The sequence below is a fragment of the Mustela lutreola genome, chromosome 10, assembly GCF_030435805.1.
Source record: "Mustela lutreola isolate mMusLut2 chromosome 10, mMusLut2.pri, whole genome shotgun sequence".
NCBI classification, from domain to species: domain Eukaryota; kingdom Metazoa; phylum Chordata; class Mammalia; order Carnivora; family Mustelidae; genus Mustela; species Mustela lutreola.
This window is the reverse complement of record NC_081299.1, coordinates 15,354,937-15,380,897: the sequence shown is the minus strand read 5'-3', so window position 1 is coordinate 15,380,897 and position 25,961 is coordinate 15,354,937. Positions and strand designations below refer to the sequence as shown.

Genomic DNA, 25,961 nt, shown 5'->3' with positions numbered 1-25,961 from the left:
TCCTGACAGACCATAGGTTGGAGCGTGCACACCAGGGGGGACTGGGTGCCCACCTGGGAACCAGGGGCCTGTTGGGGAGGACAGCGGTTCTGGAGGCGGACAGGAGCTATAACGGGGCAGGCAGGGGCCATGTCGAGGCACGACATGGGCCATCTGGACAGGCCAGGTGCCAACAGAAGGAATGAGCTCCAGGGGTAGCGTTGCCAGATTTAGCAAGTAGAAACACAGAGCCCAGTTAAACTTGAATTTCAGATAAACAAGAAATAATTTTTAGTTTAAGTATACCTCATGCAATATTTGGGACATACTTATACTAAAAAATCATTCCTTGTTTATTTGAAATTCAAGTTTAACTGGGCATCCTATATTTTATCTGGCAGCCCTAACCTTGGGAGGTTCCAGGAGTGAGCCGAGAGGTTTCTCGGGAATGGCAGGTTTTATAGCCTGTGGGAGTCCCAGGCTTGGCGGGGGGGATAGCACAACCATGCCCTGTCTCATGGCAGGGGCACACCTCCTGCCCACAGAGAGATTTCAGTTTTCTGGTGGTAGGGACCGTCCTTGGGAGCCTGGGGGCAGGGGGCCGTGACCCTGACACCAGCACCACACAGGGAACCACAGGGATAGAAGGGAGGGTCTGTGTATGTTCCCCGCTGAGCCGCAGGGTCTAATCCAGGGCCTGGCACCTAGTAGGGGCTTCATAACAATTTGCTGAATGAATGAAGTATCTTCCCCACCTCCGTGGGGATGGGCACGCTTGGCCAGCAGGGGGCTCCAGCAGCCTACCGCGCAAGCTCCGTGGAGCTAACTGGTGTGTGCAGAGCTCCCCCATCCTGGGGGCTCCCCAAAGTGAGCTGCAGGAAAAGCGTGAAGGCCGAGCATCGGAGCATCCGGAGAGAGGAGGTCAGTTTTCTCTATGGCTCCCCTGCCCCAGACTCCACACTCACCTGGAGTTCAGCCTGGGCAGGAGGGCCGTGGGAGGTGGGGACTAGGGCGGAAGGACCTCCGGCTGACAGCATGGGGGGGTTGCTTGGGACGAAAGTGGAGGGGCAGACCACAGAGGTGTTCTCAGGGTTCCTTCGCGGGGGCACTCAGACAGCCGGGGGAATTCCTGGGACCCAGGTAGCTGGGGACCCTCGTTTCTGGAGAGCTGAAATCGGCCTTTTCCTGTAGGTTATTAATCTCAGGGGACTCCCTGGAGGGAATGACTATGCCCTCTCACACCTCCCCAAGAACAGAGTCCTTACATAGCCTTTTCATCCCTCATTCATTCATTCATTCATTCATTCCTCACTCACCCACAGTCAACCATTTGCTGAGGTGACCTCGCTTGGGGACTTGGGCTAAAGGACCATAGCAAATTGTCTGGGCTTAACAGGAGCGCACCTGTTCTAATGCCCACACTGTCCCTGGCTCCCTGTGCAGTCCTGGGCAAGAGACTGAGGACTTGGGCTTTGCCATCCCTGCCGTGGGGATGGGGCCCCCAGCCCTTCGCTGGAGTAGCTGAAGGTGGAAGATGGTGCCTGCCCACAAAGGGGGCTGCGGTGGCGGGGACACCTCCTGATGAGTGTTGTTACCCTCAGTGTCCTCCTCATGAGGTCCCTGCATGCCGGTCAAGGAGCTGCCCCTGGCCCCGAGGCCCTGGCTTCATGGCCAGTGTCACGCTCAGGTTTCATCATCTCAGCCCTCGTGCCTCCTTCTCGGGGAATGTCATCTCTTTCAAGGTGCCTCTGGCCTCCAGATGCAGCAATGAATCTTTCGGGGAAAAGCAAAAGGGACAGTGCTTGGAGCGGCCATCGGAAGGCAGGGCTTGGGCTCGGCCCCCTCTAACCTGCAGTGTGTGCTGGAGCTTGTCTCTTCCTGCCTCGGATCTCGGTTTCCCCAGTTGTACAACGAGGGGTTGGGGCTGGACATCCTCCATGCCCTGGAAGGGGCCTTTCTGTGTGTCATCCTGTTAGTAACGGTTTAGCTCCGAGCCTATAATCACATCTGCCCTGGGAAGAACTAACACAGCGTTTCTTTAAATTGGGCTCTAATTGCGGCTTTTAGTGGAGTCAGATGCTCCCCATCCCCCAGCTGGTCTGAATCAGGGAGGTTGTCCCGACCTGCCCTGCCAGGCCCAGGAATCCCCTGGGATTGTTCTAGCTGTCATGGCGCCGGTGACAGGTCAGGCGCTGGGGTTTCCCAAGAGTCTACTGTGTGTCAGGCCCCCCAAGCCAGGCACTTTCCATCTGGAGGATGACCCAGGAGGACTTCGGGCCATCTCACTACATCCGTGGGAGGCAGGGGCCACTGAACCACTTTTCAGAGAGGAAACTGAGGCACAGAGAAGTGTAGTCACTTACCCAAGGCTGCTCATCTAGGAAGACGCACGGGCCAGATTTGAACCCAGATCTGTTTGATTCCAGGGCGTTGCACTCAGTCTGAAGCTGAGGAGCCACACCCCATCCCCAGCTCGGTCAAACCCCCCTCCTGGGGGGCTCTGCGGGAGCAGCAAGCGTCGCCCAAGCCCCCGGTCGCAGCTTTTTCTGTCCACATGTGACCACAGCCATTCTGCTCCTTCCCCACTGGTTGCGCCTGGAGAACAGGGTGTTGGTGGACGTGGCCAGAGGCAGCTCTGTGGGGCTCGGGTGGGGCAGGGGCCTGTGGTTTCCCTGTTTGTTCTGGAGATCCCAGCCGCTTCCCTGAGGAGACAGCTAGCGGTTCCCAGGCCGCAGCCCCTCGGGTGGAGCCAGACCGCGGCTGGCCAGCCCGGGAGCCCTGCCCGCCAGCCCCACTGGGCTCTGCCAGGCCCTGGCGCTGGGTGGTCTGGGCGAGGGCCAGAGGGGCTCGATCCGGGCTGTGGGACAGGAGCCGGGACTGGGGCCAGGCTCAAGGCTGCCCTGCCAGGGACCTGGAGGGGTCCTGAAGGCTGGGGATGGCTGGATGAGGGATAGTAGAGGCAGGCGTGGGGTCAACACTACCTTGTGGGGAGCCCAGGAGGGAAGGCCCCAGACTCCGGTTCCATCCGAGGGCCCAAGAGAAACATTCTCCCCCTCCAGGATTGTCTCTATTGGGTGGTTTCAACCCAACCATTGAGTTGGTTGAGACAGGAGCCTAACTCAGAGGCCGGTGGAAAAGTCAGGGTGGCAGGCAGAAGACCTAGATCCTGGCTCTGTGCTCCTCTGGACCTCAGTCTCCATCTGTACAATGGGAAGGGGACAGGAATCCATGCATGTCGAGAGCTCATCTGCCTGGGTAGGTAGTCGCTGTGGGGTGGGTAGCCCAGGCTGGAAGTTTCTCAGTTGTTCCCAAATTCATTTCCAGAAGCTTCCAACAACACCTCCTCCCTGCCCAACACACACTTTGGACGAAACCCAGAGATGAACACCTGTCGGAGTGGAAACGGCTCCTGCAGGTTTTGGAGTCTGACAGACCCCAGTTCAAATCCTGGCCACTGGCTGGCTGTGATCTTGAATGCACCATATTGTCTCTGTGCCCTGCAGCTTTAAATGCCACCCCAGCCCCCCCTTCTGTCTCCAGTGGAGTTCCTCCACTGAACCCCAGACTATTCCTTCCTAACTACCTATGGGCACGTCCGCCTCCATGTCCAATGGACATCTCTAAGCTAACATGATCCAAACCACATCTGTATTTTCTTTCCAGATCTGCTCCCCATATCCATAAATGGCACTCCACCCAGGTGCTCAGGCCAAAAATTCAGGGGGCATCCCTGGTTCCACTATTTCCTCTGCTCCCCACAGTGAGCCCATCAGCAAGCCCCGCTGGCTCCGACTCCCAAACATGCCTGGGATCCAGCTGCTTCCCGCCACCACTACACTGGGCTGGTCCAAGCCACCAGCACCTCCACCCCCAGCGACAAAAAGGCCTCCAGACTGCCCTCCAGCATTGGCTCCTGGCGTCCCTGGGTCCTCCTCTGCACGGCTGCCAGAGCGATCTCTCCAAAGCATCAGTCAGACCACGTCTCCCTCAGTGTCTAACCCGTTTTATTGCGTGACCTTCACCTTGATGTCTCATTCTCTCTGGGCCATGTTCCTCTCTGGCCTCCAGCCCTGAGCTTTGTCTGGGGGACAGTGGCAAGAGGCCTGTGTCCCAGGAGATCCCTCAGGCATGGCAGACAAAGGGCCCTCGAAGAGCCAAAACCGGCCATGAAAGTGGATGTCGGGACAGTAGCATCCTTGGGGCACAGCCTCTCTACTGTCATTGTTCCCCAACCGGGTATGACCTGAGTGGGCAGGAAGCTAATTCCAGGGCCCTCAGCCAGCATGTGCAAGCCTGGGCTGACCCTGGAGACCCTGGAGCCGCCCACCATGGCCTGGGCGGGGAGGAGGCAGGGGCTCTGCAGGAGGCCTCTGGGCATGACAAGGACACAAACCTCATAGGACAGGACCTCTGCCGGGGATGTCCTCCCCACCCACCTTTGCATTACATTCCTGACCCCCCCTTGCTGCTCCTTACCCCACTGAAAGGAGCTATCAGGATGATTAAAGCCCACTCTGGAGCCACAGTGCTTGGCCTCACGCCCTCCTGCATCCCCTCTTGGTGGTGCGGGCTTTGCGTAAGTCACCAGTTCCCCTCTGCTTCTGTGTCTTCATCTGGAAATGGGGGACAGACACAGTAGTGGGGAAGATAAGGGGGTTCAGGGCCTGTGAGGTACTGGGAACCGTGACTGGCACTCTGGGGGACACCATAGGAATGTTGGCAAGTGTGCCCACCACTCGGCTTCCAGTGATCCTCGGCCTGTGTTCTAAAGGGTAGAAGGGACAGGTGGCCCGGGCTAGTGGTGGACCCCAACCCGGCCTGCCTCTCTACTTGGCTGATGGGGCCCGTGTCTACCCCATCCTGAGGCCGGCGCCCACAGCAAAGGACAGCAAAGGAGTCAGAAGAGGGCCTGGAACCACGCAGGGGCAGCAGCACCAGGAAGCCCCAGGAAGCTACCCAGACACTCCAGAAACTCGGGAGCCCAAATCCCCTTCTGAGAACTTAATCCCCCCAGCCCCCCCACCCCCACCCCCAGATCGGCTGGTGCTAGATCTTGCTGGGAGGTCTTGGGTTAGCCACCAGGGCTAATTATAAACTCCACTGGCGTAGGGCTCTTACTACCCCCATCTGACGGCTTCTGTGGCTGGTGGGGCCTGGGTTGTTTGCCTTGGAGAGATTAGCACCCAGAGGCCAGGGAGGGGACATGGGCTGGGAGCCACGCAGACCTAGGTGCAACTTGCAGCTGTCCCTTTCAAGCCGCGGGCCCCGAGCAGGTCACTGTGCTCTGCCAATCCTCTCCCTTCTCATCTGCAAAATGGGGATAACGCCTGCCTCACAGGATGGTGGGGGCAGTATATGTGACAAGATGGCAACTTCATGGCCAAGTCCCGGGTGCTTAGATGGGTGTGTGGCATGTTCTGGGTATGATTCTCCCTCCTTCCCTCCATCTCAGAGCAAACCATTTGCTGATGACCTATTCATTCGTGTGCCGGTCTAGCTTCCTCCTTGACGGGAGCGGGACTCTCAGGCCTGTATTTGGGGTTTGTTCCCCGTCCCCATCTCCTGGGCCCCAGTTTCTTCTGCCTGGTCTGCTCTAGCACTTTCCTTGGGCAGCCAAGATGATCTTTCAAAAATGAGGCTCACTCCCCAACTCCCCAGGTGCTCGGTCCACCTGCAGCTCCTTGGAACGGCATCTGAGAACTTCCTGCCCATCTGTCCCCATGGTGTCCTCCAAAGTCCCCTCTGTACCCTCATGTCCAGCCTCAGAACTCCTTGACCTGTCAAGCCCCAGCTCACTGGTTGCTTTCTCTGCCTCTGGATCTGCCCCACTCTGCCCCGCACTGGTCAGTTGCCCCCTCCCTGCCCCGCAGCTTCCAGCTTCCTCGCACTGGGATGGCTTCTGGCAATCTGTGTCTTGAGACAGGAGCTTTCCAAGGATGGAGAGGCTTGCCTACTCCCAGAGTAAAGCAGGGGCCATGAGCTCAGTCTCCACCGGGACCAGAGAGGTAGCACTGTCTTAAGGGTTTTAGTGTAAGAGTACCAAGAGTTCTGGGGACTGTGGCAAATGGGAGAGCCGTACCCTGGACGGGCAGCCGTCTCTTGGCTCCAATCAGCCATTACCTTGCAGAAAGGTGGAGCAGTACCAGCCAGATCTCCCCCCCACCCACCCTTTTTTTCCTCCAAAAAAGCCGGAGAGACTTCATGTCCCAGCCTCTTGTGCAGCTAGTTGGGGTCACGTGACTAGTTCTCGCCAATGGATGAGAGTGGAAGCTATGTGTGTCACTTCCAGGAAGAAGTGGTTAAAAAGGGTCCCTACGCCCCTCCACCCCCCCATCGATGTGCTGCACACAGGACTTCAGTAGTTCTGGTGAGAAAAAGCATCCAGGACTCGGAGGAGGGCAGAGCCACAAGATGGAAAGAGCCTGGGTCCCTCTCACCTGACCGGATGCACCATCACACGTTTGAGATAGAAATAAACTCTTCATTGTGTTACATTCCGGATTTATCTTTAACAGGAGAAGGGTTGTGTGGATGAATAGAGGTGGATTTTTCAGCCCCTCTCTGTTCTTTCTTCCTGAGAAAGCATCTGAGAGCCCTGGAAACCCATGCTGAAGGAGGATGCTCACTCTTAGCTTCTGATGGGGGCTGGTGGGCAGGGCTGGGACCACTGCCTCTGCCCTCTGACATGGATTAGTTACAGTAAAGGTGACAAGTGACCTGAGAGTGTGGGGGCCCAGCTTCGGTGATGGTGTCCGAGGGCATGGGGTGCCCGAGCACCACGGATTCACCTGGAAGCCCATAGGGCAGACTCAGGATGGGAGGGAGCCCCTGCTCCTCATGGGAGCTAATACTCATTACATGCTCGACTGAGCACCCTCCATTCAGGTGTAGCAAAGTTGAAGAACTTGACCTCGTTCATGGAGACGGGCTCCTCCATCTCTGACTCCTGGCCCCTGCTTTCCAACCTCACAATATCCCAATGTTTCACAGATGCTATTGGTGCCCTGTTGGCATCCTCTGAGCATTTAGTGTTTCAGTACATTGCGGGGTGGGGGTTCTCTGAGCTCTTCAAGGGCAAGTTGGAAGTGTCAGGGTGTTCCCTTTCCAGGAAGCAGCACTTAGCCAATGAGGGAGGAATTGGGGAATAAATGCCCCAGCTCCCTCGCCCGGTGGTGGAAGGATTGAGGTGCATCCTCTGCTGGGTCTCCCAGTGGCTGTGGGGTGAGCTTGAGCCCTGGTTGCCCTTGATGGCAAACTGCTTCGTAACTTACCTTTTATCAGCTTCCTTCCCTTCCCTGTCCCATTTCCCGACCTTCTGGGCTCCTTTTACAAACCACCTGCACGCAAATCTCAGAGTCTGCCCTTGGAGAACCCAACCCAAGACACAAAGTACGGTTTACACCTTGGCACATGGAAGTTGATTTCAGGTGGTGCTGGTGAACTTTTAAAATCTGACTCCTCACCTGTGCATTTAGACAAGTTTTAGGAAAGAGTAGTAGCAATAGGACAAAAATAGGGAAGGTGGTATGAGCGGTCTCTTTGCCCTGGTGAGAATGTGAGCACGTGGTTTAAATTTTCCGAGCCAGTTTTGGAGTGGCTGTGTCCCCCTTTATGCCAGGACTGCCGGGAAGTTCAGAGAGAAACCTGCTTGATTGTATTTTCTCCCTCAAGGAGGGCCCTCTTCCGATGTGGTCTCTCAGCCTTCCGAGCTCAATAACTTGACCGGCAGTGTGTTGAGTCACCTGGACTGGCTGCGTCAGAACCGTATTGGCAAGTGGTTGGAAATGTATTATAAACAAATGAAGGATGTCTTGAGTTTTGGAGCTTTGGAATGGAATGTACCTGGACTCCAATCCCAGCCTCGCAACCTGGGGAACCTTGAGCAATCACACCAACTCTTAGACCCTCAGTCTCATCTACAAATGTGGATGACGGGGGCCTACTTCCTAGCGAGGGTCAGATTAACCAACTCCATATAAAGCACCAAGCATAGAGCTTGGCAGATGGTAATTGACAGGAATGGTTACGATGATTACCATTATAGGTAATCATTCTGTCCAGCTAATTATAGGGACTGTCATTGCAGTAAGGCAAGGAGCCAACCTGGGGACCCTGAATACGCCATGTCAGTTGCAACCCTGAGTCTAGTACCCAGGCCTGATAATTAGGAATGGAAAAGAGATCACAATCGCCAAGCCAGGCTGAAGCTCTGTGAAGGTCTGTGTGCTTTGCTGCATAATTCGTAAGACTTGCCACAGTGCCCGGCATCAGCTCAATGCAGTTGGCGCTTGACCAGGAGTGGGAGGGATGCCAAGTTCCTGCAGTCAGAAATCCATGTGTAATTTCTGACTCCCCCCTCCAAAATGAACTACAAACAGCCTTACTGATAATATAAGCACTCAGTTAACACATATTTTATATGTTATATGTAGTATAGACTGTATTCTTACAATAAAGTCAGCTACAGGAATGAAAATGTTATTAGAAATCGTAAGGAAAGGGGCGCCTGGGTGACTCAGTGGGTTAAAGCCTCTGCCTTCCTCTCGGGTCATGATCCAGGGTCCTGGGATCGAGCCCTGCATTGGGCTCTCTGCTCAGCAGGTAGCCTGCTTCTCCTCTCTCTCTGCCTGCCTCTCTGCCTACTTGTGATCTCTTGTCTGTCAAATAAATAAAATCTTAAAAAAAAAAAAAAGAAATCATAAGGAAAATACAGTTTACAGAACTCTATTTATCCAAAAAAATCTGCAAGTAGACCCACGCAATTCAAACCTGTGTTGTTCAAGGGTGAACTGGATTTGTTGAATGAGTGAATGAATGAATGAACAAATAGCTCCGCTGAGCCAGGCCATGTGGCTCTGTCTGTAGGCATTGTGGCAAGGGTGTCCCAGGCCCCTTGGAGGCCTTCTTGCTGTGGATTTCAGGGCCCAGAGGCATTCTTCTTGGATTTTCACAGCAACCCAGGACTGGGCTATCTCCCATTTTATTGTTAAGGAAACAGAGACACAGAGATATAGAGCCATTTGCCCAAAGTCACACAGGTACGGAGTGGTGAAGCCCCAGGTCGGCAGGCAGCCCCTTCCTCCCGGCCCAACGCCACCCGCACTCCTGGGCCCGGAGTCCAGTCCTCTCCCAAAGAAACAAGCTTGTTTCTCTCTCTTCCTCACTGACCACAAAGACTCAGTTCTGTCCTCAGAAATATTTGGAAAGTTTTATTTAAATGTTTTGTGTTCCCTTTTAACCGACACCAAAAAGAGAAAAAAAAAGATTTTTTTTTTTTTTTTTTTGGCCTTTCCAAACAGGAGTGTCCCTTCAGAGAGGAGTGGGCATGTGTGTTAAGAGCTGAGAAATGTCTGCCTGTCCCGGCTGCTCTTCCCGGCCCAGGAAGCCCTGGGGTCGGATGGCCAGTCCCAGCTCACCTCCCAGGAGTCCCCGGCAGCCCTGGGATGAGTGAGCAAACCCCCATCCTGGGGAGAAGAATCGGGTCTCCCAGGCAGGGAGGGACATGAGCCCAATGAGACCTGGTGGTTCCAAGAGGGGAGGGGAGTGGGAAGGTCAGATCCGGAATGTTCCATGGAAGCTCCAGGACCTCCAGGTCTGGAGAAGTGTGTTTGCTAGAAAAATAAGATGCTTTGAGAATTTCTGCAGTCAGCCTTCTCTGCCTGCCCAGAGAAACCTACTCTGTGGGCCCACGGGGCAGCAGGAAGGGAGTAGAGGCCGGAGGCCAGGAACTTGTCTGGCTCCAGTGGAGGATTCCAGAGGGGAGCGAGGCTGGGCAGCAGACTTTGGTTTCCTGGGTCCTCTTTCTGGCAGCTGTCGAGGCTGTGAAGGCCCCTCTACCTGGCCCTTGAGGGGCAGGCTTCCAGATGGTGGGCCGTGCTGAGAGGGGGAGGCTGGCCATCTGTCATAGGCTGGTGGGTGCCTGGGCCCTGGGCCCTCAGAACAGGATGCCCAAGGGGAGCAGGGCCAGCAGGAGGAGGAGGGGCCCTGGAGAAGGGCCACCAGCTGAGCTGGCAGAGGCACAGTGGTCCTGGTTGGCACCGATGCAGGCCGCGTAACCCATCACATGGGGAATGTAGTTCTGCTCATGGACGCCATGCAGCAGGTGCGCCATGGGACCCTTGGCGAAGACCGCGACGTCCTCCCCACCATGGGTCTCATAGCGCAGGGGCACAGCAGACTGCGCCTGGTAGTTGTTGTGAGCTGTGGGCCAGAAGAAACACTTGCTGAGAGCCTGCCAGGGGGCTGGGCTCTGCTGTGGCTTTTCCCTGCCCTTCCATGCTGGCTCGAGTGCTCTCCTTCTATAGAGGACACGAGGCTCGGTGCAGGGACATCACTTTGTGCAAGGGCTGTGGGATTTGGGGCAGAGTCTGTTCTGACACAGAAGCCTCCCCTCGACGCCCAGAAGAGAACAATCCAGCTCCTCTGGGCTGTTTAGTGAACCCAGGAGAGCCTCTCACTGGGCTTGCTGAGAGCGGCACAGTGAGACCCCCAAGGACGACTGCGGCCACTGTGAGCAAATGAACATTCAACCATACGGAACTAGAGGAGCACATGGAGAAGGCTCAGCTCCGGGGAATTACAGCCACAGTGGAAATGGCGGTATAACAGCAAAAGGCGCTGGGAGCCACGTTAAGCCCTTCAGACAACCCTGGGAGGCAAAACTCTTTCACGGAAGAAAGGGAAGCTGGGAAAGGTAAAACTGCACGCCCAAGGTCACACAGCTACTCCACGGTGGATGGGGAGTTGACCCGAGATTGTTTTGATCCAAGTCCTGGCTATTTGGAGCCTTCCCCAACCTTGGCCACGAGCCTCCAGTATACCCAGACCCATCCCCACAGGGTGCCCTGCCCTGGATTTGGGCAATCTCACCGTAGTCCACCATGGAGACGTTCTCGCGCTCGCCACCTACCACCTTGTAGCCAGGCCCATTGCCATATAGGATGGAGGTGAAGGGCTTCTTATCCGTGTCACTCACCATGGGGGCCAGACCTGCGCAGGAAGGCACTGGCCCAGGGATCTTGGAGCACCAAGACTACAGCTTGGCGATCCCTAGATTCCCTGTGAAGAACCTTGAACCACTCCATGAAGCCACTTTCCCAACCTGATTGATTTCCCACCAACTACCCCTCCGTTTTCATGGTGCCCACGTTCCTCCTGATGGCGGTCCATTCCCCCCAAAGCCATGTAGCCATCCTCCCTCATTCTTCTATCCACCCATCACCCAGGTAGCCATGCAGCCCCCCACCGGAGCACTCACTTTACTCTGTCCCCTCATCCTGTAATGGCTCCCGGCCCCCAACACTACCTTCTCTTCCGTACTCCATTCTCACAGTCCCACCTGGGACAGGCCTGGAGCTTGCTGCCTCTCCCATCCTACTCCGGCTCCCCGATAGGCACCCCGCGGGAGTGGCCAGTGCCCACCCCAAGCAAGACTCACTTACCAAAGATAGAGTTGCCACGAGGGGTGTACCCCCCAAAGGTGAAGACGTGGGAGTGGTCCGCAGTGACGACAGTCAGCGTGTCTTCCACGGAGGTCAGGATGCCTGCCTTCCCGATTGCCCGGTCCATCTCCACCGTCTCGTGCAGTGCCAGCTTGGCCTTGCCCTCATGATGCCCGTGGTCAATCCTGCCCCCTTGAGACACCAAGGCAAAGGCCTTGGGTGAGGGGGAGAGCTGCACCCCCAGGTCCTGTCACATGACCGCCAGAGGAACCATTCTTTGATGGGGAATGGCCACATGCCAAGTACCATGTTGGACACATCATGCCGCCGTGCAACCTTTACAGCGGCTCGGTGGGGACGGGTTGTGGACCAAGGGTCCATGCATGGAGAGCGCAAAGCCAGGGTTTAGAGCAGATCCACGTGACTGAAAAGCTGGTGCTCTGTCCAGCACCCCTCACGGCCCTCAGAACAGCTTCTCCAACTCCTCAAAGGAGTCGGAGACCTCTGACAGGTGGAAATGGAACAAGCATGCTTTAAGGGCCTACTGAGTGCCAGGCATAACAAGCTGGTGTTTAGTTTCCCCTTCATAACAATCCTAGGCACAAATGGGTACAAAATCAGCCCCATTTACAGATGGGGCAACTGAGGCCTTAGGTGCAGAAGTGACGTGCCCAAGGTGGGATGACTGGGATTTGAACTTGGGTGTTACTCTCATTCTCCATACCTGGGCAGTACCCACGGCAGGCCTGCATAAAGGCCTCTAAAAAGTCTGTGCCACCTCTCTCCTAGGTGGGTGCAAGAGGCCTGGCTTTGCGCCTGGCTTCAAAGTCATGGCCAAGGGCTGCATGACCTGAGGCGACTCCTTCTTGTCTCTAAGAGGAGGACACTGCCTGAGTGGACACTCCCACTTCTTAGGGTCCTGAGCCTGGTGTCCTCCCTTCCCATTGGCCTGAGCCTCACCACGCTGGCCTTGCAGGCTGGCAGGGTGGGTCCTTCCTTTGTTGTGGTTCTGGGAGCAGTCACAAAGAGGACTGCTCCCAGGGGAGCCCGTGTTCACCACCACTGGTTCCTGGCTGGGTCCTTGGCGTCAGAGGGCTGTTCAGGCCAGGCCGAGACCGCCATGCTTGAGTGGGAACCCCGGGGTTTGGCAAGAAAGCTGCCAAGCCAGGCGGCCGGCTGCTGGCCTCTGGAAGGCAGAGGGGCCTGAGTGTGTATATGTGTGGTGAGTGTGTATGTGCAAGTGTGTGTGTGTGTGTGTACAGGGAGAGTTCAGTGAGGCAACATCTGGAACCATGGGAGACAATGGCTGTTAGAACTCTGAAGATTCTGGAAACTTTATCACTTCCTCACACTTCCTATTGTTATTGACTTGGCTATTGTGTAATCATAATAATGGTAATAATAGAAACACCGAAAGATTTTTCTGCTGGACTCTGTTCCAAGTACTTTATGCCTCTGAATGCAATGGATGTTAATAATCTAAGACCATTTTTTTACCTCATTTTACAGAAATGTACAGGCAGAGGTCATACAGCACCAGCAAAGAACCAAAGCCCGACTCTAGGGCCTCCCTGCATGCTGGGAAACCCCATAAACATTAGCATACAACACTGCCAACTCCTAAAGGGACAGACTCTCCCAGTCTGGGGGATCTGGGACATCCCAGGGTCATGAATCTGACCTTGGCCTCACAAGAACATAGTAACAGCAGATGCCTGCCATCCAGCTGAGAGCTCCCTCAGACTGATAGGTATCTGACGTGGAGGACCTTGGACCTGTCTTTTGGGAGGAGGGAAGCTCAGGGAGGGACCCCCAAAAGGAAGGCTTCCACCTCTTCTTCTGGGAAGCCTTCCTGGACTAGTTGGCCTGACAGGTGATCCTCGTGCCTAAAGGAGAACAGCTTGTTGGGCTGGGAGTTTCAACACCATGCATAACCCATCTTCCCCAAAAGGAATTTAGCCTTCTCCCCAGAAGTGGATGGTTGTCTTTGAGAGTTGGAGCACCCCATCCCCGGACCGAAGGCCATATACCCAGAATCTCCCAGGGAAGTGGCCCTGCAGCCTGGGGCCCTACCTTCCACCAGCAAGAAGAAGCCTTTGGGGTTCTTCTTCAGAATCTTGATGGCTATCTCCACCATCTCCGAGAGTGACGGGTCAGTCACATTGTTCCTATTCAGCTCGTACTGCAAGTCCCCCGGCTCAAAGAGACCTAAGGAAGATGTAGACGGTGAGGTTTTCCTGTGACCCTGCAAGGGGGGCCCTCCCCCACAAGGAGCCTGGGCTGTCTCAGGGAACATAGGTTCCCCACACACAACTTGGGGTTAGAACAAGCCAGGAAGAAGCTGCCCACAGGTGGGTCCAAACTGTGCCCAGCGCTGTGGGAGCACAGACGGCTTCGTTTCCCCTTCACAACCATACTATGGTGAGAGGATCACCACATGCATTTTTCAGAGGAGACTGGTAAGGGGATCGCTATGTCCATTTTACAGAGGAGACTGAGGCATGGGTGCTCAGTAGCTTGGTATCTTCAGCAGCTAAGTGGGCGATCCAGGACTTAAAATCCATCAGTGTAGTCCCAGGTCTGAAGGGCCCCAGACACGGCACCACAACCCCCCCAGGCAGAAGACCATGGACTCAACGGGGCAGCTTGGGTGTGTACTTACATGTCACGAATAGGTCAGGCTTGAAAGCCATAGTGCCCGGTACAGGGAAGTAGCAGAAGCGGCACCAGCCTCCAAGATGGCGCCCAATAATCCCTGCCTTCTGAATTTACACCCTAGTGTGGCCCCTCCTACAGTAAGACTATCCTATGTACCCAATAGAACACCACAGAAATGATGCTATGTGACTTTCATGCCATGACATAAAATATTATGGCTTTAGCTCTGAAACAAGCCACCATGTTGTAAGGACACCCCACCAACTCTACAGAGATCTCCATGTGGTGAGGACCTGAGGCTTCCTGACAATAGCCTGCACCCACTTGCTAGCCATGGGAGGAAGCCATTTTGGAATCCCCAGCCCCAGTCAAGCCTTCGGATGACGGCAACCTCATGGGAGACCCAGCTAAGCCGCTGGAAATTCCTGACCCCAAGAAACTGTGTAGTCATAAATGCTTACTTTTGTTATGTTTTTTTACTTATTTTTCATTTTTCGTTTACTCTTCTTTTAAACTGTTTGTGGAGATAATTTGTTTGGAGATAACAAGTAACTTACACAAGGCATTGGCTCTTGTGTGCTCATAACAATCCTGAGGTCATTTGCCTCACCTTACAGAACAGTCATCATTCCTACTTTACAGAAGAGAAAACTGAGGCGCAGAGAGGAGAAATCACTTGCCCAAGGTTGCACAGTTTATATGCAGTTGGATCTGCATATAAGTGAGGTGGGATCTGCATATAAGTGGGGTACAGTGGGATCTGAACCCAGCACTCAGGCTCTAAGGTCCATGAGGGGGCCCGTTGTGGTACATGGGAACTTACACAGCTCTCCACAGCCTGCGTGTGGCATAGGGTGTTTGTCGCATGACCCAGGCAAGCGGTGTGTGTGTGTGTCTGGGGGATCTTCCAAGGTGCCCAGCTTTGAACCCATAACCTCACACCCAGGACCTAGAGGCTGTGCCCCTTGGGAAAGATTTGCAGATTTTGCCACCACTCGCTGGGCACAACAGCCAGGTGGGGCAGGGGACCAGGTGTTGGCATGGCGGGGCGCAGGGCCTCATTCCACCAAGCCAGGGCCCCTCCCATGCTCCCCACTCCCTTGGGAAGGGCCTCCAGTCAAACCAGCAGAGACAGCGTGGCGGGCTTCTGCCCAGGCCACATAGCAGGGCTGGCTCCAGGTCTCCTGCCCCAGCCAGGGGTCAGATTTACCTGGGCCGTGATGCTACTGGGCTGAGGGGCACATCCCAGTCTCCTCCCCAACCTGAGCTTCTGTTTTCCTTTGTGCTCAAGGGAACCACTCACTCTGCACAGGCAGCAGATTTCAGGCCCAATTCTATGAACCAGAACCCCTTCCACACCTCTCCCAGGTCCTAGAGCCTGAGAGCAAAGGTCCCTAAGTAGGGGGAAGGCTAGGGCCTTGGCCTCCCCAAGTGCTGGACTCACAGCCCCAGCCGCAGGGCACCCAGCTGGGGGTCCTCCATCCCCCTCTCCCCTTCCACCCCCACCTCCCCCCACTTACCCAAGAGATAGTCCACAGTGTAGGGGTCCAGGCTCAGGAGTTCGGTGCGGTTCCAGACATAGTGAGAGTGCTAGGAGGAAGGGCCTTTGTCAGCCACATGGGGGCTGGGGGGGTTGGGAGGACGGACCCCAGCTGGTCTTGGGGTCTAGGGAATATATCTGTTTCCTTCAGCCCTTTACTAATCCCTCCTTAAGGCTCTATCACATGCCTTCAAGAAATGACAAACAAGCAATTCTAATGCGGGGGAATGAGAATGGAGAGACCAGGGGACATTGTGAGCCCAGAGGCAGCAACAGGGAAGGCTTCCTAGTGGAGGTGATGTCCTCATGGGGCCCTGGAGGACAAGAAGCCAGTGACCGCCTGGGGTCAGGAAGGAGAGTTTCAAACAGCAGGGACAGATCATGGAGGCAAGAAGAGAAAGATATGGGTCACCAGGGGCCTGGAGTATCCATCAGGAGCTAAGCACTGGGTGTATGATGGAAGTTGTGGATAGCCAAGGAGGAAGTGAAGCCCTAGCTCTGCTCCAGTGACCCCATTGGAGAGGACAGAGGCCATAGAAGAAGCTGGCTGACTTATCCCGAGAGGGCACCAGTCAGCGGCTGGGCTGGGGGCCACAGTACAGCTGGGAATCGGCTGTGCATCCTTAGGACAGCCCCTTGCCTTCTCTGGGCAATGACATCAGGATCTGTGGTTCTGGAGCCTCAGGGGCTGTTATGGGAAGGAGGGCAGGAAGACTGAGGAAGTGCCTGGCTTCGCTGAGCTGGTTCCCCTTGTGTTACCTCATTCAGTCACTCACATTGGCCCTATGAGGAAAGTAGTTATTCCCATTTTGCAGACAAAGATACTGAGATCCAGATGGCAGAGCCACTCGGCGGTAAAGGAGAGTCTGACTCTAGAAGGGTCCAATCTCTCCCTCTTAGAGTCTACACTGAGCTCCGGGGTTAAGCACCCACCCAGGCTAGAAGGGTTAAACTCTGGTCCCATGTTCCACGTAGAGAAACTGAGGCTGGGAGGAGCCGTGTCTCTCTGACTTGGGCCAGGAAGGGGCTCTGGCCTGGCCGGGGCTGACTCAGACGAATGGGAAGGGTTCAAAGTGGCTCAGTCCCGCCCTCATTCATCCTGTGGGGGCCATCCTCAGGCCCCTGCCCCCACCTTGCTTTTGGCCCAGCCCCATCCCACAAAGCGCCCCCCCACCCCTGGGGGCCAGTCCTGGAACCCTCAGAAACCCAACCCCAGAGTGACATCAAAGTGGCTCCCAGGCTGCTCCCCACTGTCTTTAGTCCTAACCACAGTCATTTCCAGACCCCATCTGCCCCAGGCCCAGTGGCTGCCACAGCCACTCCAGTGAGCCAGCACTCAGGCCCTGCCAGGGCTCCAGCCTTTCTTCCCCAGCACGTGCTCTCACCGCTGGGGCCAAAGCCAAGTCACGATGGAGGGCTTCCATCTCCCCTCATGGCTCGCGCACTCCCCTAACCCTCCTCTCCCTCCTCCTGCTCAGGGCTGGTCAGCCCCTCCCTTGTGGTCTGTCCCCTCCGGGTTCCCGTAGCTCCTGGGCCCTTCGCCATCCAAGCACACAGTGATCCACAATTCCTTGCCCATCTGATTCACCCTTTGGAATTCATGCCCAGCCAGGGGCCCTGCACACAGTAGGGGCTCAAGGGAATGTCCATGCAGGTGCTTCCATGGCCACTGTCCTTACTGCCCGGCTAGCTCCCCTGGGTGTCCGCCCCTGGAGGAACTGACTGATCACCTAATATGTGCCACTCATGTGTCTCTTAGACCATTTGGGCCCATCAGGGTAAGAATGACGACCCACTCCCCACCGAGGAGGAAATAAACCGAGACTCAGAGAGACGGGACCCAGCCCCTCCCAGCACAAGCCAGCCCTGTAGCCACGGGGCCCCGGGACAGGTTACCTTGTGTCTCGGTTTGAAGCTCTTCCAGATGTTGATGAGGTTCAGCCCGTCCAGCCTTGTGCCCCTGGACTTCTCGTCCATCTCATACTCCACGTCGGTTTTATTCTTGGGGAACATGTACTTCCGGCCGCCCCCCATGATCACCTATGGGGGACAGGAGCCATCAGTACCCCAGGGTTCCAAGCCTCAAGAGCTGGGTTCCTGGAGGCGCTGGGGATACTGTGGACGCTTCTCCAGCTCGGAGAGTCTTGGTTTCGGTCTACACTGCCCATCCTGAGCCTCTGCTTTTCCTCTTGGGGAGATGAAAGCATGAACATATGAGGACCATGGTTTGGGGCATCTGTGTGGAATGTTGGGAGGTACTGGTAACTTCTCCTACCTAGCTTTCCAGAAGCCTGACTCCGCTCCTGCTCGCTTAAGAGTAACACTGTCTATAGAGCGCTGTCGGCATGTCAGGCACTAAACACTTCCAATATGTCATCTTTTTTTTTTTTTTAAGATTTTATTTATTTATTTGACACAGAGAGAACACAAGTAGGCAGAGAGGCAGGCAGAGAGAGAGGGGGAAACAGGTTCCCCGCTGAGCGGAGAGTCTAACGCGGGGCTCGATCCCAGGAACCTGAGATCATGACCCGAGGTGAAGGCAGAGGCTTAACCCTCTGAGCCATCAGGCGCCCCCCGATATGTTATCTTAATCAACTTCATTACCAAGGCTGCAAGGGAACCCGTGTCCCCATTTTGCAACTCAAGAAATGTAAACATTCCCCCCAGGGCCACACGGATTTGAACCCATGGCTCCTGACTCCAGCATGGGGGCCTTGGTCCATCTGCAGAGCTGAGGACGGGGAGGCCAAAAGCCTCCTCTCCTCAGTGGGAAGCAGCATGCCACAGGCAAGAGGCTGCTGCCAGGGAGGTCTTGGGGCCGCCCGGCCGCCGGGAGCCTGGGCAAACAATGACCAGCGCTCACGTCTGTGTAGTCCCCGCCAGGCTAATTTTACTCACCATGGCTGGTGTGCGTGGGCGGATGGACGCGGGACTGTTTGTTTTCCTTGGGAGTCCATGTTTGAAGTCCTGACTATTTTTAAAATGGGGCCAAGAGCATAACAGTCGCCGCCTGCGGTGACCACCACACCGGTGTCCTCCTGTCACCGCGGGCGTCAGGCCAGGCCACCGCCCCTGGACACCTTGGGAGAGCAAAGCCCGGCTCTGGCTGGCCTCAGATCCACTGTCCCAGGCCTGGCATTTCCTAGGCTCCAAGGTCTCCCTTCCACTTCATTCCTTCCCAAGGACCCAGGAGTCTGGGCAGATAGCAGAGGTGGGGAAGGCACCCAGGACCAGCCTGGGTCATAGGGAACTGGAAAGGGCACGGGCTTGGAAGTCAGACTTGGGTCTGACTCCGACTCTGTCACGTACGGACCAAGGACCTGTCACTTCACCTCTCTGAGCCTCAGTTTCCTCATCTGTAAGATGGAAGCAACACCCACCGGCAGGATAGCCGCAGAGGAAAGTGCGTTAATACAGTGTTACAACGTGCTCCCAGCACCCGGGGGCGGCCCAGGGGAAGGTGTTCTCTCTGGCAGAAGCAGAGGACACCAGAGTATTTCCAAAGAGGTCACGGCCGGCCCCAGCCAGGAGCTCTGGGGACAGGGCGGGCTCTGAGGGGAAGGAGAGGGGACCCCAGGTCACCGGCCCCCAGCTCCCCACCCCCGTTCCCACAGAATCTGACCCCTTGGCATTTTCAGAGTGGAAAATGAAGCCCCCAATCTTCTATGCCGGGAGCCTCATCATTTCCAGCCCTAGCAGGGACTTCACACGCTCATTAAACTCCCAAATAACAGACTTGCTGTTTGGCTTTGGGGTTTGGGTTTGTGTCTTTCTTTCTTTCTTTCCTTTTTTTTTTTTAGTCAAAGATATTTATTTTCAGGGCGGACACCAGGAGTTGTGTTTCATGTGCAGCCTGGGGGCCGGGGGGCTTTGGGACGGTGGAGATGCGGGAGAGGACGGGAGGCCAAGTGGGAAAGAACGAGAGGAAGGGGGGGGCAGCCTTCGCTCCAGCCCACCTCCTCACTCACGCCCCAGCATGCTCCCCAGTGACCCAAGGACCCCCATCTACACTCGCCCCATGGAGCAGGCTTCCCTAAGCTCCTGTCCCCCTCTCCGGCGGTTCCTGGCACATCTCCCCAAGAAGCAGCTCCGTAATTACACCCTGTGCTTGTACAACAAATGTTCTCACATCCATGACCTCATCTCGGCCTCCCGCGGCCCTGGGAGGGGGCAGGTGGGGCGCCTTAGGCTTGTTGCACAGGTGGGGAAACTGAGGCTCGGGAAGGGGAAGCAACTTGTCCCAGGATGTGCATCAAGTGGAGGTAAAGTCAGGACAGAGGCTTGGCCTCTCAGGTCCATGCTCACTAGGACGGGTTGCTAGGACTGTTTGTCCGGAAAGGGGGTGCTCAATCCACTGCTTGGAAAAGGGAAGTCATGGGTGGGGAAAGGGGCCTTGGCAATTGGGTGGTGCATGGGGGACAGAGGGTGGGTCTGGGAGCCAGTCCGTTTGTCTGGTGGTGGTAGAAACAGGTGAGGGGGAAGTGGGACCTGGGGGCTTTCTCTGAGCCCCCACTGAACCCCCATTTTAGTTTTGGGGAGCTAACATCCCCTTGTGCCCTCTCCAGATCCCAGGCATGGGTAACAAGAGCCTAAAAAAGGAATAAGCCGGAGGTCCTCAATGAAGGCCAGAGCAGGGAACCCCCCGAGAACCGAGGGGACAGTACCTGTTCCGTGTGTTCGCACCTGTGCGCACCTGTGCGCACCTGTGCACACCTGCTGGCCTGGGGTGATGAAGTCGGGATTCTGGGCAGGCCTGTGTGGCTTGTGCAGAATGCCACCACCTTCTGAGAACCCACGAGGTGTCAGGCCTTACTAAACTCTAAGTTTATTTAGATCTGGATCTTGCAGTGGGCTGACGAGGGAGCCACAAGTCACCAACAAGCCCTCAAAAGGAAGCTACGGAGGGGTGCCTGGGTGGTTCAGTGGGTTAAAGCCTCTGCCTTTGGCTCGGGTCACAATCCTGGATCGAACCCTTCATGGGGCTCTCTGCTCAGCAGGGAGCCTGCTTCCTCCTCTCTCTCTGCCTGCCTCTCTGCCTACTTGTGATCTATCTCTGTCAAATAAATAAATTAATTAAATAAAATCCTAAACAAACAAAAAAAGAAGCTATGGAGGTTAACTGACCCATGGCCACACATCAGCAGGTGGTGGGACAAGGGCTGGCAGCCGGGAAGCTGAACCACGAGCGCTCGTGCTAACCACTGCCCGCACCGCCTCTGCTCCAGGCTTCCAGGTCGGGGGCTCCAACCTGTGACTGTCTGTGCCCGAGGGCACATGCAGGACAGGTACAGCCCTCAGATGGCCATGGGTCACCCCTACCTCCCCATGTGGGGAGCGGGTGGGCGAGGGGGCGCTGGTGGAGCAGTGCCGGATCCCCACTTACAGGATAATCCCTGGGCGCCTGATTCTTGGGGTGTGGTGGCAGCCACACCGGGGCTTAGCCCTCAGCCCCACCGCGGAGAGCGCCTCCAGGGCTTCCCTGCCCCGACCGCAAATCCCCTAATGGGCTGGGAGCCTCTCAGGTGTGTGGGGCGCCAGGCCGGCCGCTTCTCCTGAGCCAGCAGAGGCTGGAGGCCCGTCAGAGGCCCCGCCTCACAAGCCTGCCCGTCCCAGAGCGGCCTGCACCCACAAACTCGCCTCGATGTCCTTGATGTTGTGCATGAGCTGGTAGGCAATGTCCTTGCAGCCCTGGCTCAGGGCCTCCGGGGGCATCTCGTTGTCTGAGTACCAGTCCCGGTCCGCAGAGTGGGCGTAGGCAGCACTGGGGGTGGCGTGGTTCACTCTCGTGGTGGTCACAATGCCCACAGATTTGCCTGGGGTGTGGGAGAGGACGGTTGGCGTCGGCTGGGGATGGGGCGCTCCAAGCTGTCTTTTCCTTCCCTTTCCCGACTAAAGACTGGCCTTCCATTCTGTTCCACTGACTGCCTGGGCCTCAGTCTCGCCCCCCAGTCCTGTGGGGATTGGTGTGTGGGGGGGGACACGGTGGACTTCCGAAGACCCCCACAGCACAGCTCAGACTTTGCCTCTGTGGCCCTCCCCCCTTGACGGCCCTTGAGCTGTGAGCACCTGGGCGGGGGTCCTTCCCTCCATCGTGCACCCTGCAGGAGCCCCTCCTATAGGAAGCCCCCTGCACCGGGTGCCCTGCAAGAACACAGGGACCCCCCCCAAGGGCTCTCAGGTGGTGTGGCTGTGTCACCTTGTCAGTCGATCTCATACCCTGACTCCAAAGTTCCCGGGACACCAAGCAGGAGAAGAGCCCCCACTTCCAGGGAGGAAGGGACAGGCAGACACTGATCTCCCATGGGGCCGGCGCCAGGCTACGTTCTACGTGCACCTTCCTCACACCGTTCCTACGAGGCGGCGATGTTTTCACGCCCATTTTATTGTCAAATAAATAGACTCGAAAATGAGCTGGGACAGGAACCCACATCTGAGCGGGCCCCTAAAGCCACTAGCCTTCCTGCTCATGAACAGGATTCCACAAATATCTCCTAGTTTCCTAGCCATGAGCTGGACGAGCCCTGGAGAGCATCTTTCTCTGTTCTCTCCCCATTACCCAGTGGGGCAGACCGAGGCCCAGCCCAGTCATAGAGCTGGGCCCCACTCCCTACCACTACCCCACTCACCGGCATCCTTGGCCCAGCGCAGGATGGAGGTGACCTCGTTCCCCGCAGTCGTGTTGCACTGGGTACGCTGGGTCGCTGCGCTCACCCCCACAGTACCCTCATTGGCCTTCACGCCACACAAGTAGGCAGTGGCCGTGCCTGCGCTGTCGGGGACCTGAGCATTGGTGTTGTAAGTCTGCAGGTGGAAAAGGAGGGTCATGAATTGGCCAGGCCTTGCTGCTGGCCTCCACCTCACTCCCACTCCCACCATGAGGACTGGAGCATGATGGAGACAGAGAGGCCTCCTATGCCCTTAGCCAAGCCCTGCTACCTCCCAAGGTCTCCTCAGAGCCAAGGTATCACTTAGCCGCTTGCTTTCTGCACCCACACCCCATGCCCTGGCAGCCAGAGTGGCGGGAAGGGGCGAGTGGAACCTTCCAACATACAGGGGGTGGGGGCTGGGTCACTCGGGCCTCCCTCTGGGTCTGGGGCTGTGGGAGCCAGCAAGGGGGCAGGTGCGTCCTAGAGATGGGAAAGGGAGAGGGGTGTTCTTGAAAAAGTGACATGGGGGAGGCTGAGGCAAAGGGAGGAAAAGATGGGGGGAGCAGGATCTAGAATGGGGAAAAACCTCTAATTGAGACCCTGAAGCCGTGTGCCTGCCTGCCTTCCCCACTAGGCTGAGAACTGCATCCCGGCTCCTGCCAATTGCCCCAGAAGTGAGCCCAGGCCTGACCCAGGATGTCCAGAAGACCTTCATTCCATTACCGTCCCCATTGCTGCCCCCGCCGCCCCCCCCAGAGACCCCAACAGCAAGCGCTGCCATCACTAATTGAATTCACCCGGAGGCCCCTGGGGAGGGAACGAACGCAATAGGACCAGTGCAGAAGCATATAGGCCACGGGATTCCCCAGACAGCAAGGAGGAAGCGGAACAGCTCTGCGGTGGTGTTGGAAGTTAGAAGGGGGACAGGGAGGACAAGGGTTTGGGGGAGAGCTGGGGGGCCTGGTGGCTGCTGTCACATTCAGTTTCTTAGCCTGGACACTGGCTCTATAGACAGGCACAGTCTGCAGTAACGCAAGCTGCCCACTGGGGCACGTGCACGTTCCCCATACGGGTTATACTTCCATAGATTTTTAAACCAACGACTACGACCCTCAAGATCAAGTCTCGGCAAGCCGCTGTTGCTATCCTCGCTTCACGGTGGGGCCACAGAGACCCCAGGAGGGCCGACTGCCTTGCCCACAGGCCCTATTGCCCTGCCCTTCCTCGGTGAGGCCAAGCTGAGAGGTGGGAGGCCTGGGCCTGCGCGGCTGGAGCTCACCTTGGAGAGGGCCACGTAGGGGAACTTGTCCATCTCCAGCCTGGTCTCCTCCCCGGGGTAATGGTGCAGCTGACCCTTGAGGATACGGGCGGCCGTCACCGTGGAGACACCCATCCCTGCAGCAGGGGAAGGGGGGACTCAGTCTCTCGGGCTCCCTGCCCCTCCACCTCGGGCACCACCTGCCCTTCTCTAGTTTGGGGCCAAGGCTGGCTGGGGTGTGGGCACCAGAGCACGGGGCTCTACAAATTTGACTCTGTGGCCCCTTTCTCTCACCCTTCCCCAGATCCTCAGGAACTGCCTGGCAGAGCAGACAGACCTCCTGGGTCCACAGCCTGCCCCCTCCCCTGTCCCTTTAAACATCCCCCCATCCCTGGGCCCCAGCCTCTTCAACACGGCCCCCTCCACCGCAGCCTGGCTCCCTGAGCCCCTACTGAGGTGCCTGCACCCAGCTGTGTCCTCGCCCCCCACCCCCACCGGTCTCACCATCTCCCAGGAACATGATGACATTCCTAGCCACTTTCGTGTTGAGATTTTGAAGCCTGAGGGCATACTTCAGGGTCTGCTGAGCTTGGTCTCTCCAATACTTGGGGTCTTTCTCTTTCTCTGCAGAGACAGAGAGACAGAGTTATCTGGCAAGGGTGGGGGTAGCTTTCCGTCCCCAGACATTACGGATACCCCAACTTCTCGTGCCTGAGGGCAAGGCAGCCTGGACTTGGCAGAGGGAGCCAGGATGGTCTGTCTCCGCCAGCCACTGTGTGGTCTGTAGACCACCTAGGTCAGCCCAAGGCTCAGAGATGTCAATCAATGTGCCCAGGGATGCACAGCTCTGGCTCCGCTCCCCAGAACCCGCGCTGCTTCCTTCCACCCAGTAGAGAGACATTCTGCTAAGGCAGCAAATGAATTGTGCAAGCACAATTAGGAGGGTAATGTTTAATCTGTTCAAGAAAACAAACTACTTTCACCTGAAGGAGTCCCCAGAGGTATCCAGCCATCAATTATAAACTCTGCCTGGCTTAGTCATTAAAGGCAGCAGAAACCTGAGTTAGCAATAGCATTGACTGCGGTACTGGAAAGCAAGATTGCCCTTTGTTTAACGAATCGGATTAAAGCAGCCACACACAATCTCACCCCTGTTAGGAGACATTAGCAAAGAGGAGGGTGTTCTGTGTCCCTGGTCTTGGGAAAAACTGGGAACGAGGAATGCTCTTCTCCCCCACCCCCGACTCCCTACCTTGCCCCCCCTCGCCCCCGCTCCGTGTGTCCAGCAGTCAATCCTTCAATGGAAAGAACACAGTGGCAGTGCCTGACAGACCTCAGTGACAACCACAGCTGTGCCAAGGACCCCCATGGCGGCAGGTCACACCTCCCTAACCTCCATTTCCTTCCCTGTCAAATGCATTTATTTATGTAGATTCCTCTCAAGGTCACTGTGCCGACTGGTTCAATAAATGCCTTACTCGGCCCCCAGATCACCAACCAGCACCCAGAGGAATAATTCCACACCAGACCTGGAATCCCCTGTTCCTCCCAGCAGAGGCCACAAGGACTTGTCCCACTGCCCCCCACCCCCAGGGCCCCCAGCCTCCAGGGCCACCACTCTTCTGAAGGGCTCTGCTGACTCACAGGGGAAGAGACACCCCCCCCCCCACCCCGCTGGAATCTCGGGAGCCTCAGTCCTCCCATCCAGCTGTGTACCTTGAGGCAAATTCCCACCACCTGAGCTTCTGCCCCCAGGAAAATGGGAGTTACAGCTTCCTAGAAGCAGTTTTAGGATTGAGTTCAAGACTCAACAAAGGACAGAGCCAGTGGCTTTGACCAGGGCTGGCTCCCATCTCCTTCTGCTTTCCTCCACACCTACCACAGTGGCAAGGCCTGGGTCCAGGAGCTTCTCGGGCCATTTGGGTGCTATCGGGGTGGTCTTGATTTACCGGCCCCTCTCTCCCCTAGCCCCAACATCCGCGCAGATGCCCCCTCCCCCCACCCGACCACAGGGGCTGGGCTGACATCAGCCTGCCCTGCCCCCATTCCTTCTTCTTGATTCCAGCTCTGATCCCACTCTGCCAAGCTCCCAGCTCTGGATGCTCCCTGGGAGACCCGCAAAGACTGGTGAGAGCCATTGTCTTTTCCACCAGCGCCACCCCCAGGGCCTGGCCCTGAGAAGGGTTTGGTGCATGTGAAACTGACTTCATTGTCAGAGGAATGGCCTCAGCAATCATGGCCTTGGACAACAGAGTATCAGGAGGCCATTGTTTCTAGAGAACATTATAGGACACGCACAAATGCTCAGAATATAATGCTAGGGGAAGAGTACTTATCAGTACATACTGTACAATTCCATGTACATGAAGTTCCAAACAGGCTCAATTCATGTACGGTGGCAGGAGTAAGTCTAGGTCACCACCTTTGGCTTGGGGGCC

The 25,961-nt window shown here is 56.5% G+C and overlaps 1 protein-coding gene across 6 annotated transcripts in view; it reads right to left on the bottom strand.

Moving 5' to 3' along the window:
- Positions 1-9,160: 9,160 nt before the first annotated feature.
- ALPL (alkaline phosphatase, biomineralization associated) overlaps positions 9,161-25,961 on the bottom strand; it is a 56,159-nt gene continuing 39,358 nt past the window's right edge. For 5 of the 6 annotated variants that reach the window (XM_059136450.1, XM_059136447.1, XM_059136446.1 and 2 more), the window contains 10 exons: positions 24,028-24,147; positions 23,545-23,660; positions 22,245-22,419; positions 21,256-21,431; positions 17,515-17,658; positions 15,599-15,668; positions 13,494-13,628; positions 11,421-11,612; positions 10,849-10,968; positions 9,161-10,179 (listed from right to left, as the gene is read on the bottom strand). In XM_059136450.1, coding sequence (XP_058992433.1) covers positions 9,914-10,179; positions 10,849-10,968; positions 11,421-11,612; positions 13,494-13,628; positions 15,599-15,668; positions 17,515-17,658; positions 21,256-21,431; positions 22,245-22,419; positions 23,545-23,660; positions 24,028-24,147 — 1,514 coding nt within the window. In that variant the 3' untranslated portion in view covers positions 9,161-9,913. Of the gene's footprint in view, positions 10,180-10,848; positions 10,969-11,420; positions 11,613-13,493; positions 13,629-15,598; positions 15,669-17,514; positions 17,659-21,255; positions 21,432-22,244; positions 22,420-23,544; positions 23,661-24,027; positions 24,148-25,961 lie in introns of those variants that run through there. The other variant, XM_059136451.1, reaches the window with a different exon arrangement.